The sequence below is a fragment of the Thalassophryne amazonica genome, chromosome 13 (genome assembly GCF_902500255.1).
Source record: "Thalassophryne amazonica chromosome 13, fThaAma1.1, whole genome shotgun sequence".
NCBI lineage: Eukaryota > Metazoa > Chordata > Actinopteri > Batrachoidiformes > Batrachoididae > Thalassophryne > Thalassophryne amazonica.
The window spans coordinates 30,312,448-30,327,529 of NC_047115.1; the positions used below are offsets into that span (position 1 = coordinate 30,312,448).

The window sequence follows — 15,082 nt, forward strand, 5'->3', positions numbered from 1 at the left end:
TGCTATATAAATGAAATAAATTATCAGGCTGGATGGTCAGAAAGTGCAGAACACAAATTCAAGGCTTGAACAGACAGCTCTGGTTGTAAAAAGGCTTTACGTAAGTGGATAGCAGTGTTCGGTACATGAGTGGGCAGTCAATAAAAAGCAGCAATACAAAAATAAACAGGTAATCAGCGTGGTCAAGGCAGCAGGCTAGAGGTCAGGTACACACAATGAGGCAGGCCTAGGAACACAGGAACAGGGCTGGAATGCAGGCACAAGGCACAACAAACTGGCGAGGAGCAAACACACCCAATGAGGTTATATAACCCCAGGTGATAATCACCAAATCAAGAACAGGTGTGCATGGAAAGCACCAGAACAAGGGAATGGCCATAGAGACGGAAACACCCATAGACATTATATACGTAGATGCCTCATGGACTGTCGCTGCCTATTGGAGCTGACGTATCAGCCAGCCGCCATCTTGGCTGGGTCCCTATTGCGCCCCCAGTGCATTTATTTGTACTGAGGAACAGTGGTGGGCACAGATAACCAAAAAATTAACTTCGATAACAGATAATAAGATAACTGAAAAGTTATCTTTGATAAAGATAAACCACCCACAAATGTATCGGAAGTTACAGATAATCGATAAATTCTGGTGTTGTCTATGGGACATTTGCAGTTACTAAAGAGCTGAAATTGATTTTTAACACAATCGCTTTTGAAAGCATCAAAAGCGGTAAAAGACCTAAAGAATAAGCAAGAATGTTTGACCATGCTGCCCCCTGCAGGAAGCAGCACAGACAAATCCTGAAAGCACCCACAAAATCAACTCTTTACTAATCATAATCATTTTTCTTTCAACATTCTGCCCCTGCTGGAAGGTCTTGTTTACAACAGCGCTCCCACCACAGAGACACACCAAGAGCAGCCATAAGGCCAGCTCCCTATCAATTTCAACACTCGGGTCAGGTGGAGGTCTTGAAAAATAAAGTCATACTAACTTATGGTTTTTTGAAAATACTGATAGAATAACTCCATTAATGTCAATTCTGTCATTTGTACAAAGTTAAAATATAACATATACCTTTTAATGTTGAATAAGGCACTAATTCTGAGGTTTTGTAACAAACACAGACCACAAAGCATTCTGGGTAAAAGTGCTAAACAGTGATTGGTTCAGTAATCCATTATGTAAACCAACACGTTAATGTGACATGTGTCGTGTGTTGGTTTAAAGATAAATGTGCTTTTGTAAAATATTCCATTTTTATTTGTAAAAACAGGCATTTTTACGGAGCCCTGGAAGTGTCATCGCAATTGCATGTTTTAAAACTTTTATGATGTTGTAAAACGTGCACTCAATATTAGTAAGTAAGTAAGTAAATTTATTTATATAGTGCCTTTCACAGACATAAGGCCATGTACACACGTTGTCGGGTATTTGTAAAACCGAATATCTTACCCTTTCGGTTTGGGGAAAAAACTTCATCCACACTACGTCGTTTAAAAAAAAAATCCATCCACATTGAACCGTATAAATGTGTTGTAATTAGTCTGCCAAACCTTTGGGTGGCGGTACTGATTAAAATTCTATCCAATCAGGAGCCTTATTCTCTTGTCGTCACTTCCACAAAAACTAAAAACATGGCGCCAACCTCGTTCGTGTGGACCGATAAGGAGTCGGAATTACTTCTAACCGTAGTTTTAGAATACAAAGTTAACATATATGCACACAAAAAGCGCCTGGACAATGGACAATACCAACACTTTGATAGCAGCCATGTACCCAGACGTTTAATACTGCCATGAACACTCCAGGCCAGTAGATGGCAGTAGCGGCCTTGAAAAAATGTCAAACAAAATTCCAGATAATCCGTGTCTGCTACATTTAAGATGCGTGGAATTTAACAAATGCAAATACACTAATGTCTATAAACCCAGAGAATATATTCACGAGAGTTTTAGGCACTAGAGTTTAATTCTGTTATCTGTGGACCCTGAACAGAGTGTCTGAAATGCATTTGTCCTGTCGTGAACGTCTGAGATTACCTTATGCTACCCATAATGTACTGCTGCCTGGCACAGCATGTGCTCACAAAACCTTAAAAATTAGCATATTACTTTAAAACGAAAACATATATCTGATATTTCACTTTATAAACTTCAGACATGACAATAATTTTAAATAACTTGTCTAAAATGAGTGGTTAAAATTTGAACCATAAGTTAAACATGTATGCCTCTGGATGACTTGGTGACATTGCGATTAGATTAGTATGGTGTTAAAGGAAATGACTTTTTTTTTTGGTCACAGTTCTCCTTTGCTTACAGACGATAGAGTGGTTTCTGATTGCAGAGAGTAAAACAACATGCCTATTAGGAAACTTTTAACAGGTAGGTCTCAACAGCTTGAACAGTTTTAAAAATGTTTTTCACTGTTCAGCTTAGTTTAGTACGTTATCGGTCTAAAAGTTATCGGACGGTAATTCGTCGGAAGATAATTAGTCTGATGATGGTTTTTAAATTTGTCTAAAAAGATAATCCAATAATGAAAACATTATCTTCGATAATTATCTGTTATCGGATTATCAGAAGTGTGCCCACCACTGCTGAGGAAGGTGTATCCCCAACTATAATCATCCGTATCTCCCTCAATTTTTACCCAACTTTCCCATAGTTTGGTTTGTTAGAAACAGCAGAGATTCAGTTATGATACAGGATGCTGTCACACATTAAAAATGCGTACTTTCATGCTGAAAAACCTTGTCTTATTCTCTTTAACAAAGACATGGTATGGCATATAGATAAATTATAAATTAATTTTATAATTTAGTACAGAAACAAGTCTGGATTGTTTATTTGAATGTATTTCTCTCTCACACACACACATGGGACATCACTTTAATTTCCTCTGCTTTGCTCACCTGGTTTTGTTACAAAGATGAATCAAAAAGACACGCACATCCAGGATGTGCAAAACAGCGTGCTGGATCAAGGTGAGACAAATATTAAAGCAAAAATCCACACAGCCTAAGTGCGCACATGCAAAAAATAAAAAACAAACTTTTATTAGACACCCCTAATAAAATAAAAAGGAATAATAGTTTTTTTTTTGTTTGTTTGTTTGTTTGTTTTTTGCATGGGAGCGCTTAGGCTGTGTGGAGTTTTGCTTTAATATTTGTTACAAAGATGAATATTTTTTTCAAGGCCAGGAAACAAAAGTTCCAGGTAATTCCAGGGTCTTAAACTACCTTGTTAGGCTTTTGACTGGGGCTGGAGAGCTAAAAGCCTTGAAAAAGAACTGTGTTGCACAGCTTCTTGCATGTGCTGGCACTCTGTAACTCCAGTGGAGTTCATTTTGCAATGTGGTGCAGCCTTACTTTGTGAAATACAGACACCACTCAATTACAAAGAATTGCGAAATAAAAGCGCAAAACAAGTGGATGGAAATGGGCACAAATGCACGCTTCCTTGTGCCGCATTAATGAAAATTCACTTGAGTTGCGATACTAGTTGGATGGAAACACAGATAATGAGACAGAATACCAGTTCCTGCTGTAATAACAATACATGTATGTATCGTTTGTTACCATGACATATTATTACAAATGGTAAAATAACCAAAATTATTGTTCAATCTTATTTATGAAAGGTAATCCCACACGATCTGGTTTCTATAATGTGTTATTGCAACTGTAAGCAACACAAAATACCGGCATATTTGCTCACTCTCCATTGACTCCAGTTGACTCTGGCGTGAGCCTATTGTGAAGAGACCCATCCAATATGGTGGCGACACTGGATTACGTTGCAGCAAGTTATGAGTTGTCGACGTATATAATGTCTATGGAAACACTCACCACCAAGAACCAGACAAGAGAGATAGTGACAGACAGACCCAAGCAGAAAAACCCAGCAAGAGATAGAACACACAGAAAAACAAAAACACAGCAAAATAGAAAAATAACAAACTAACCAAAGAAAATAAAACAGAAAACCAGACAAAGATTCAAACCCTGACATAAATTAAAATTTAATTTAAAAAGTGAATACCCCCCCCCCCCCCCGCAAAAAACAAAACAAAACAACAACAACAACAAAAAAACAAAAATAAAAAACAAACTGGACCCTACACTGTCTCCTGCAGATGGACAGATGTCAGAGACAGGTGGTAAGTGTTAGTTATAGGAACACACTGTACCAGTGTAACATAAACGGGGAATATTTAGGAGCAGGAGCTCCTGTACACTGATCGAACTGGATGAAGCATTTGACAGAAAGTCCATTAAAAAGATGGAGTTGTGAAGCAATTACAGAGTGCTGAGGGAAGCACGGGGGAGCTTTTTATATTATAGTTCAGACACAGTATAGAAAATGAGAAGAAACCTATCTTCTGTCATAAGAGCTGCTATTAATTCAACAAGTGGTCACTCCTGTCGCTATGCACTTCCCAGCCATCATGACAAATCTGGATTTAAAGTGAATGTAATGGCTAAATACACCTTTTCCCAAAAGGGCAGACCAGGTTAACTGGCAAACAAGCACGTTTCTGGGGAAGGTCTTTCTGTTATTGTGCAAAAAAGAACTAAAAGTGCAGCCATGCCCTTTATTTCCTTTGTTTCTGCTCAATGAAGTTGAAATCGAAATTGTAATTTTATTTTAATCAGTTAATTGTTGTTACAAAAGCATAAAAATGGTTTTGAATGATGATTTATTGTCATTTCAACAAGTGCAACAGCATTATCTTCACACCCAATTACCTCAGACAAACAGCAATTAATCTACAATTATTACTAGTTGACTGTAATAATGGCACACATCAGAATTAAAACAACCACACATATACATTTGATTGTTAATGTACGCTAAACTTTGAAACAGTCCGCCATCCAAATTGAGGCAATGTGAGTGTGGGTGCTTGCAGCAGCCATGCTGCGCAGCCGAGCTTGGGGGAGATGGTTTCCATCTTGCGTTTAAGTTCAAAAAGTTAATGCAGTCTGAGATTGTACAGCCTTGCCAACCTTGGTAATCATGATGGACAGATGTGGGATTGTGGTTTTGGTGGCAGTTGTCTTGCCAGTTTTCCGGTACATCAGGGCAGTGCTTAATCCTAGTAGCAGAAGCCCTCCTACCACAACGACAAATACGAATAAATCCTCAAAGTCTTCCACGGAGAGTGGCATCAAGCACAATACGAGCCAATTCTTCCAGGCATCGAGAACATAGCCCGTGGGATAGGTTCCTTCTGGGCACTCAGGGTCCCCCAACCCTGAACTGACACCCTGAACGTTTGTGAACTAAAACTGATTTAGTGGGAAAATGTTTTTTTTGTTTTAATTATTAGCCCAGCATGAATTTATTCATCAAAGATGATAACATGACAAAATTCTTGATTTTTTTTTTTTTTTTTTACTTTTTTGGTGCACTGAAGCTTTATCAGAGTACAAAAACCAAATGTCCTATATACGAAATAGTTTATAAAAAAATATACACATACACGTATACTTTTAATTCACATTGAAACACATTTAATATTCAGCACTGGGCACAGTTAAGCACAGTTGTTCTATATTAATTTGTTGGTGTTTGCTCTTCATTTGTGTGTCAGTAAAACATCAAATTTAAAATAAAAAAATAGCAATGACAAAAATGTTGCAAAGGATTTTGTCTATTTTATTAAAGGAAATAACAAACCTTGTGAGCTTGACTTGATGCATGACTGAACAAACAGACAAAAATAAGTCAATGAATAATGAATTAATCAACAAAATCCTGATGAATTACAGCTTTTCTGTAAATCCGTATTATTGTTGATCCATCCATCCATCCATTTTCTTCCGCGTTATCCGGAGTCGGGTCGCGGGGGCAGCAGCTCAAGCAAAGCCACCCAGACCTCCCGATCCACACACACCTCCCACAGCTCCTCTGGGGGAACCCCAAGGCATTCCCAAGCCAGCCGAGAGATGTAGTCCCTCCAGCGTGTCCTGGGTCTTCCCTGGGGCCTCCTCCCAATGGAACGTGCCCCAGCGAGGTGTCCAGGGGGCATCCGGAAAAGATGCCCGAGCCACCTCAAAGGTTACATATAGTCACATGAGATATTTATTTTGTTTAGTCTTGAAAGGTCTTTTTAATGGCAATTTAAACCCCAAAAAGTAGGCAGGAGTGAACTGTGAGAGGCAGAAAAATAGCGGCCAAGGCTACATACATGGCAGTAAGCATACAGTAAGCAACCATAGTCAACTGTAAGTATGACTAGTAACGCAACCATACGCCATCGTACACCAGCCTACACAGGGACTGCGCCAAATCTACGCATCACAACGCAACTGTATGCAAGCCTGGTGTTAGTCATAACTGTTTAGCTCAAATAGTTTAGGGTCAACATGTATTAAAAATGTTGGAAGAGTTGTGTATTCATTGAGGATAAAGTGGTCCAACTTTGGATATTTCATGAAATGTCAAGACCACTCAGAACCATATATTCTGGTCTCACGGATTAATGTGCATGAACTGGTGTCAAACATGAAATGAACATGTGCTGTCTCAGATTTTTGCAGCGTCTTTTATCTCAAAGATACTTGTCTTGATGTTTCAGGTCCAGACTGGGTTTAGATAAGGACCAGGAAATGATCCACTTGGAGATCAGCGTCTCTGATGGACGTGAGTAATCTGTAAAATTACGGACTTTACGAAGAATTGTGAATGTGTTGCAAAAACACTAAAAACACAGCATATCTGGACGTGAACATGGGGATAAGATGACAGGTTTTCCAGAAAGATGAAGTTTGATTGTAACCTTTTTGTTGCACTTACCGAAGCTAACTGAAGTGAACTGGCAGTATGGATGCATTTCATATGATTAAGCTAATTCATTTTTCAAAGGCCAGGCGGTGACTCGGCTCTTTTCTTGGCTCGCTCTTCCGTCAGGCCTCCCCTGTGTTAATGTCCGCTCCCTGGGGAGGCCGTCTCATTTGGCTGATGCTAACGCACAGGGACAGCTCTCTCTCTACTTGATCTTTTAGCAAGAATAAGAACTGGCCTCCATAATTTTGCTTTCATAGCTCCGTTATGACCGTCAGCAGAAATAATGCTAATCCTTGATTGTGGACCCCAGAAGGTTGTATTTTTAGCCCTTGTTTCTTGCTCACCCGCAGGGTCACAATACATAACTTGTAAACTGCAGAATTGCTCAGATGGAAACAAGGGCAAGCCTTTCCCTGGATTTATCACCCCTAATTCACTGGTGGTTCAGGATGAATACGTTTTCATCCAGGTGGGTTTTTATTGCAAGGTTCGGCTTCATTAAAAGACAATTAAAAGCTGTATAATAAGCACTGCATGCCCAAACTTAATGTACAGTCATGTTTTTCATTAACTAAAAGGGGCCATTATCTTCGAAAAGGATGGCATGAAATTGAAATCCCAGGGATGTGTGTTGCTACAACATTGTACAGCATTCTAATTAGTAACAAACTTGGTGGTTTTATTGTGAATTAAACTGTTTGATGCATGCTGGTAGCGATACACTGTATGTGTCGGCATTCCGTTTTATAAGTGTTTAAACTGTGATGAATTGCAGCTCACGCCATATTGGTTTTCCAGGTGCCAATAGGTGGCAAATCTGTCCATTATGTGTCCTATAAAAGAAACACTTTCTACTCAATGAAGCTTCCCAAGTACACCCTGCCAAAGGTAAGACTATTGAATGCACGTAAATGCAACTTTAACTTCACTGTTAAATATCTCTTTTAGACCCATGTGTAGCTGTTGCACATGCATGTATGTCGTTTTTGTGCCTGTGGGACTATGTCTGAACAAAATCATATACAGTGGGGTAAAAAGTATTTAGTCAGTCACTGATTGTGCAAGTTCTCCTACTTAGAAAGATGACAGAGGTCTGTAATTTTCATCATAGGTACACTCCAACTGTGAGAGACAAAATGAGAAGAAAAAAAACAAACAAGGAAATCGCATTGTAGGATTTTTTTAATAATTTATTTGTAAATTATGGTGGAAAATAAGTATTTGGTCAATAACAAAAGTTCAACTCAGTACTTTGTAACATAATCTTTGTTGGCAATGACAGAGGTCAAACATTTCCTGTAGGTCTTCACCAGATTTGCACACACTGTAGCTGGTATTTTGGCCCATTCCTCCATGCAGATCTCTTCTAGAGCAGTGATGTTTTGGGGCTGTCGCTGGGCAACATGGACTTTCAATATTTTCTATGGGGTTGAGGTCTGGAGACTGGCTAGGCCACTCCAGGACATTGAAATGCTTCTTACGGAGCCACTCCTTTGTTGCCCGAGCGGTGAGTTTGGGATCATTGTCATGCTGGAAGACCCAGCCACGTTGCATCTTCAATGCTCTCACTGATGGAAGGAGGTTTTGGCTTAAAATCTCATGATACATGGCCACGTTCATTCTTCCCTTAACACGGATCAGTTTTCCTGTCCACTTTGCAGAAAAATAGCCCCAAAGCATGATGTTTCCACCCCATGCTTCACAGTAGCTACGGTGTTCTTGGGATGCAACTCAGCATTTGTCTTCCTCCAAACATGACTAGTTGAGTTTTTACTAAAAAGTTCTATTTTGGTTTCATCTGACCACATGATATTGTCCCAATCCTCTTCTGGATCATCCATATGCCAAAGTCAAAGTCAAAGTCAAAGTGTCTTTATTTGTCTCCCTAAGGAGAAATTTGCCTTGGTCAGAGTCTGCTACACAACAACACATCCAGTACATAGCACCCATACATTAAAAGCAACACAGTAAGTCAAATGATAAAATATAAATACACAAAATTATTAACATCTTTGTGCAAATTCCGCAATACATACCCTTAAGCTATCTTCCCTGAACTATCTGCTGATTTATGAGCTTCACTGATAATGGAATAAATTAATATTTATATTGATTATATTTACAAAGAGGAACCCTGTACCTCCTTCCTGAGTTAAGTAAAGTATATTCAGAGTGCAGAACATGAGACTCATCTGTTAAAATATTGTCAGCACATCTGAGAACTGCCTGTTCAGACAACTCTTGGGGAGTTACAGGTACCACCATACCCATGATTTTGCCAGCTATCTTAATCAGATTTAATATTTGAGTTTTTGATTTAACCGTTAAATTACAAAACCAGCTAGTAATACCATACCGTAACACGGACTCAATCGTTGCTCTGTAGAAAATCAGCATAATATTCCTACATACACCAAACAGTCGGAGTCGATGAAGAAAGTGCAAACGCTGGTGGATTCGGGCACAAACACTTGACACTTGCATGTGCCAGCTTAAGTTATTATCGATATAAACCCCCAGCTATTTATATGAATCCACCTGTTCAATGTTACGTCCATGTATGGTGACCACACTACGGTCTCCAACAGCCCGAGGGTCCACCAATATGCTCTCTGGCAAACTTCAGACAGGCCTGGACATGTACTGGCTTAAGCTGGGGGACACACCTGGCACTGCAGGGTTTGAGTCCCTCTCTGCGTAGTGTGTAGCCTTTGTTACTTTGGTCCCAGCTCTCTGCAGGTCATTCATCAGGTCCCTCCGTGTAGTTCTGGGATTTTTGCTCACCATTCTCATGATCATTTTGACCCCACGGGATGACATCTTGCGTGGAGCTCCAGATCAAGGGAGATTATCAATGTCTTCCATTTTCTTACAATTGCTCCCACAGTTGATTTATTCACACCAACCTGCTTGACCATTGTAGATTCACTCTTCCCAGCCTGGTGCATGTCTACAATGTTCTTCCTGGTGTCCTTCAACAGCTCTTTGGTCTTGGCCATGGTTGAGTTTGGAGTCTGACTGTTTAAGGCTGCGGATAGGTGTCTTTTATACAGATGAGTTCCAACAGATGCCATTAATACAGGTAAGACAGGAGGACAGAAGAGCTTCTCAAATAAGAAGTTACAGGTCTGTGAGAGCCAGAAATCTTGCATGTTTGTGGGTGACCAAATACTTATTTTCCACCATAATTTACAAATAAATTCGTTAAAAATCCTACAATGTGATTTCCTGGAATTTTTTTCTCATTTTGTCTCTCATAGCTGAAGTGTCTATGATGAAAATTACAGACCTCTCTCATCTTTCTAAGTAGGAAAACTTGCACAATCAGGGACTAACTAAATACTTTTTTGTACCCCACTTATATATGTGTGTGTGTGTGGGGGGGTCTGTATACACACCGGCCATTTTATTAGGTACACCTGTTCAATTGCTTTTTAACACAAATACCTCATCAGCCAATCACATGCTAGCAACTCAATGCATTTCGGCATCTAGACGTGGTGAAGACGACTCACTGAAGTTCAAACTGAGCATCAGAATGAGGAAGAAAAGTGATTTAAGTGACTTTGACTGTAGCATGGATGTTGGTGCCAGATGGGCTGGTTTAATATTTCAGAAACTGCTGATCTACGGGGATTTTTACACACAACCATCTTTAGGGTTTACAGAGAATTGCCTGAAGAAAAGAAGCTATCTATCCAGTGAGCAGCAGTTGTATGGATGAAAATGCCTTGTGGATATCACTGGTCAGAGGTCACCAGGCAGACTGGTTGAATGGGCGACTGCACAATGCAATCATGTCAATATGGACCAAAATCTCTGAGGACTGTTTCCAACACCTTGTTGAATCTATGCCATGAGGAATAAAAGCAGTTCTGAAGGCAAAAGGGGTCCAACCCGATGTTGCAGACTGAACGGTTCCCCCCTCCCCTACAAAATCGGTCTTCCTGCCTTCACTGCACATGCATCACTTTGGAGCGTCAGCAACGATTCACTATCTGTCACCTCATTTCTGCTTAAAACTGACTTTAGAATGATTTAAGAGGTTTAATTTGTCATCTAATGGTTAATAATCACATTGTTCCCTTTGATCAATTTGGGTGTAGAGAGTCAGACTCAGAGAGTCAGTCTCTGGTGTGCTGGTGTCGCGCTCGGATCGGTCTCCCGTCTTTTATTATGAAATAATGCTGATTTTATGTGGAAATGATTGTTGTACAAAAGCTTTAGATATCTCTCGCTGAGATAGATGATGACTGGAGTGCAGTTTTAAGCAGAAATGAGGCGATAATTGGTGAATCACTCCTGACTCTCAGAAATGACGCATGCGCAGTGAAGGCAGGGGGACCAGTTTTGTAGGGCAGACCATTCAGTCTGTGACACCAGTACGAGCAAGGTGTATCTAATAAAGTGACTAAAGTAATAAAGTTTTACCTATGATTCCTATGAAATGCTCATATGAAGTCATACATCACCTTGTTATTCGTCATATGACTTTTGACCTGGGTGACCTCGGAAGGTCAAACTAATTTAGAGTGGTTATCGCAAGCATTTGGCTAAAGGTACACCTATGGTTACTATTAAACACCAACATGAAGTAATTCATATAAGCATTTGACCTTGGATAATTTTGAAAGGTCAAATTCAAGGTCAGAACTCTTTAAGTCAAACACTTTGGGCCCATTATGGATTAAACATGATGGAAGGGTTGTTTTTGAATAAACGATGCCAAGTCCACACAGGACCATAAATTGCAATTAGGGATTCTAGCACGACAGCTTGCGATTGGACATGTGTTTCTCAAGTCAAAGTTTTGCCTCTTCAAGCAAATCCACTTGTCATTCAAAATAGTACTAAATTAAGTATGAAATTAATTAGTTTTTACTCTAATTTGCTGCCAATTTTCTGTTATTGTGACTTTTCTCTAAGTTAGTTAGACTCAGAAGGAAATGAATTCATTAAAATACTTTCTCCCCAAATATAGATCTTCTACAATTTTTGCAAAAATTCTAAATTACGACCTAAAATAATTTTGTTTGTGCTGGTGTATAAGACAAATGCAGTTTGAATAACAGTCACTGCTTCACCAAAAGTCCAAAACTGTTTTAATCTTTTTTTTTTCCTACTTTTGTTGAACAGAAGAGGCTGTTTTTGCATTTGCACATCACGATTTGCTGAAGTATGATGAAGTGACATCACATTTCTTCACGTCCTAACGCTCATTTGTCCGTCCTTCCAGCCACGTGCGCCGTCAAAAATGTTCTGGCTCTCCCGCACTATGGATTCTGCAAAATAAAACTGGGCCTGTCTTCATTATCAGCACACACTACAAAATGTCCTAGATAACGTCAAGAAGTGACAAATCAAAACCTTCCAAGTTTCTTCTTTTCAGGACTTGCAGATTATCAGCACGGATGATAACCAGGTTGTGACAGCTATCCAGGACTGGCACCAGAATGATTCCTATAACCTGTACATGTCTGAGTCCCGAGGCTTGTTCTTCACCCTGATGCTGGATAATGTTGTCAGCAGCGGAGGACCTGAGGGGAACATCATGATAGACTTGTACGAGGTAGGAAGCAACGCTGCTGTCATTTATTTTCTATGACTTCTTGCTACTGGAGTAACTATGCACTTTTTAGGAATGAAGAATGTATATTATATTCTTTCTGATGCAATTTGCTCTCACAAATGCAATTTCTGTAATGTATTAGGCAAATATATGTATATTATTCTCTCTCTCTCAATCTTCAATGGTATTTTTGCATTTTTACACCCATGCCCATGTATTTTGTGCATTGCCGCTCGTGCTCATGCTTGGATTATGCTTTAGTTTACATTTGATGTTTTAGCCTGCTGTCCCTCCAGCACTCTAAAAAAAAGAACTGCTGTCTCAATGAGAAAAATCGATGTAACAATTTGCATAGATTTTTTTTTTAAGTTATTTCAACTTTCAACTGAATTAATGCCACAAGACTTCTCTAGTTAAGTTGAAATAAATTGTTACATCACTTTTTCTCGTTGAGACAGCGGTTCATTTTTTAGAGTGTGTGTCTATACCCACATATTGTGCTCATGTAGACAAATCCCAGCAGACACAGGGGGAGCCGTAAGTACAGTTTGTGTATATCTCCTTTCCGAAAGTGTAAGTAAAAATTAGAAAAAGTGATTATTTGTGAAGCTGCTAGAGGAGTGTGATGTTGTGATCTCTTTGGCCATTGTATGTTTGTATGTTTGTTAGGGCAGTACGGTGGCTTAGTGATTCACACTGTTGCCTCACAGCAAGAAGGTCCCACCTGTGGCCTTTCTGTGACCCTTAATTGGAGTAAGTGGGTATAGAAGATGGCTGGATGTATGTATGTTTGTTAGTAAGATATGGACGGGAAGATGTCTGATTTTGGTTAGGCTGAGAGGTCAGAGGAAAAGGTTGTATTTTCAGTCCCATTTTGATAAATAGTTCAGAAGTTCAGATATTTTATTGTTAGTGAACTTTACTGTTTAAAAGCCTACATAAGGTTTTCTATACATGTCTGACACTTTGACGTATGGGTGTGGTGTCACCGTGGTCTCCAAGCACTTATGGACTAGTTCAGTGTTTGTCAAACTTTTCCAGACCATCGACCACTTAAGAAGTAAACAAAAAATCTTAGATCACCTAACTCTCCAAATATCCAAAAACAGCAATAATTTACATAGTTGAGTTATTTGGAGTTGTTTTTTGAAAAGTCTGGGAAACACTTTTCAGTTAGAATATATTCATTTAAAATGTAATATTTTACTAACATGCTCACAAACCACGAGAGGTACTTCAGACTACCGTATCTATCTATAGTGCATCCCAAAAGTATTCACAGCACTTTCCTTTTTCCCCCACAAAATTCTACCCACAACACCCCATAATGATGTCAAAAACTTTTTTTTTAATTTCCCTAATTTATTAAAAATCAAAAACTAAGAAATCACATGTATGTGTACATCACATAAGTATTCACACCCTTTGCTCAATACTTTGTTGATGCACATTTGGTAGGATTATCTAAACTGTCAAGATTTGAGGCTGTAATTGCTGCCAAAGGTGCATCAAGCATTGAGTAAAGGGTGTGAATACTTACGGACATGTGGTTTCTTAGTTTTTTTTTTTTTTAAATAAATATGAAAAATAAATAAATAAATAAATAAAAAAACATTTTTCAGGTTGTCATTATGGGGTGCTGTGTGTAGAATTCTGAGTGAATAAATGAATTTACTCCATTTTGGATTAAGGCTGTAACATAACAAAATGTGGAAAAAGTGAAATGCTGTGAATGATTTACAGATGTGATCAGTCTGTCTGTATGTCTGTCTGTCTGTCTATCTGTCTGTCTGTCTATAACTTTACAAACAGCTTTGTTTACTCAGTCACATGTATACTACTATCTAGTACACCATGGAATCATTTTAAAACAGTTTGAGCAACAGTTTCAAGTTGAAATATATTAATTTAATATGTGATATTTTACCAACATACTCACAGATCACTGTGGGTCACTCACAGTCCAGAAGTGGTCCGCAGACCACTCTTTGAGACATACTGATTTACCCCCAATCTCAATTCTCTTTTTGTACCCCTTCCCCTTGGCCCTACCCCTACCCCTACACCTACCCCTTTAAAACAAGGGGTAAGGTGAAGGGATATGCCTCTAGCCCTATGAATATGATACCCCTCCGCCTTAGGAGAAAAGAACTGCCCGTGTCAAACTGCCGTCTTCACTGTTTGTTAACATGGCAACCGAAATGCAACTTGTTGCAGTAGCCTGTTTGCTCTTTTTATTTTCTCGCCTTTCTGCGTAAATGCAAAGAAATAGAAGAAGTTGCAGATTTCTTCGATGCATCGCAATCATGTCATGTTAATTAATTTAATTAATTTGTAATTTCTAATAATAATATTAATAATTAATTAGTAATTGATTAATGTTAATAATACTAATACTAATTAATCAATAATAGTAATTAATATTGTTTGATTAATCATTAATTGATTGATTAGTAATTAATTAATTAGTAATTAAAATAATTTATAATAATTTATTAATTTATATAGCGCCAAATCACGACTAATTGCCTCAAGGTGCTTCATTTAAAAGCAGAATAAAATAAAATAAAATTAAAACACAATAAAAAAAATTAAAACATAAATAAGTAAAAGAAGTAAAATAATAAAAAGAATAAAAAAGACACACAATCATATAAAATACTAATGATAAAACAGGAAAACAGTTTATTTATTTAAAATAAACACAAAATATATCAG

General features: G+C 38.5%; 1 protein-coding gene across 1 annotated transcript in view; it reads left to right on the forward strand.

Annotated features, from left to right (window-relative positions):
- The window catches only part of LOC117523372 (VPS10 domain-containing receptor SorCS1-like), a 129,202-nt gene that overhangs the window by 44,354 nt on the left and 69,766 nt on the right, over positions 1–15,082 (forward strand). Inside the window, exons 6-9 of the mRNA XM_034184871.1 lie at positions 6,587–6,651; positions 7,146–7,264; positions 7,594–7,683; positions 12,185–12,364. Coding sequence (XP_034040762.1) covers positions 6,587–6,651; positions 7,146–7,264; positions 7,594–7,683; positions 12,185–12,364 — 454 coding nt within the window. The remainder of the gene's footprint in view (positions 1–6,586; positions 6,652–7,145; positions 7,265–7,593; positions 7,684–12,184; positions 12,365–15,082) is intronic.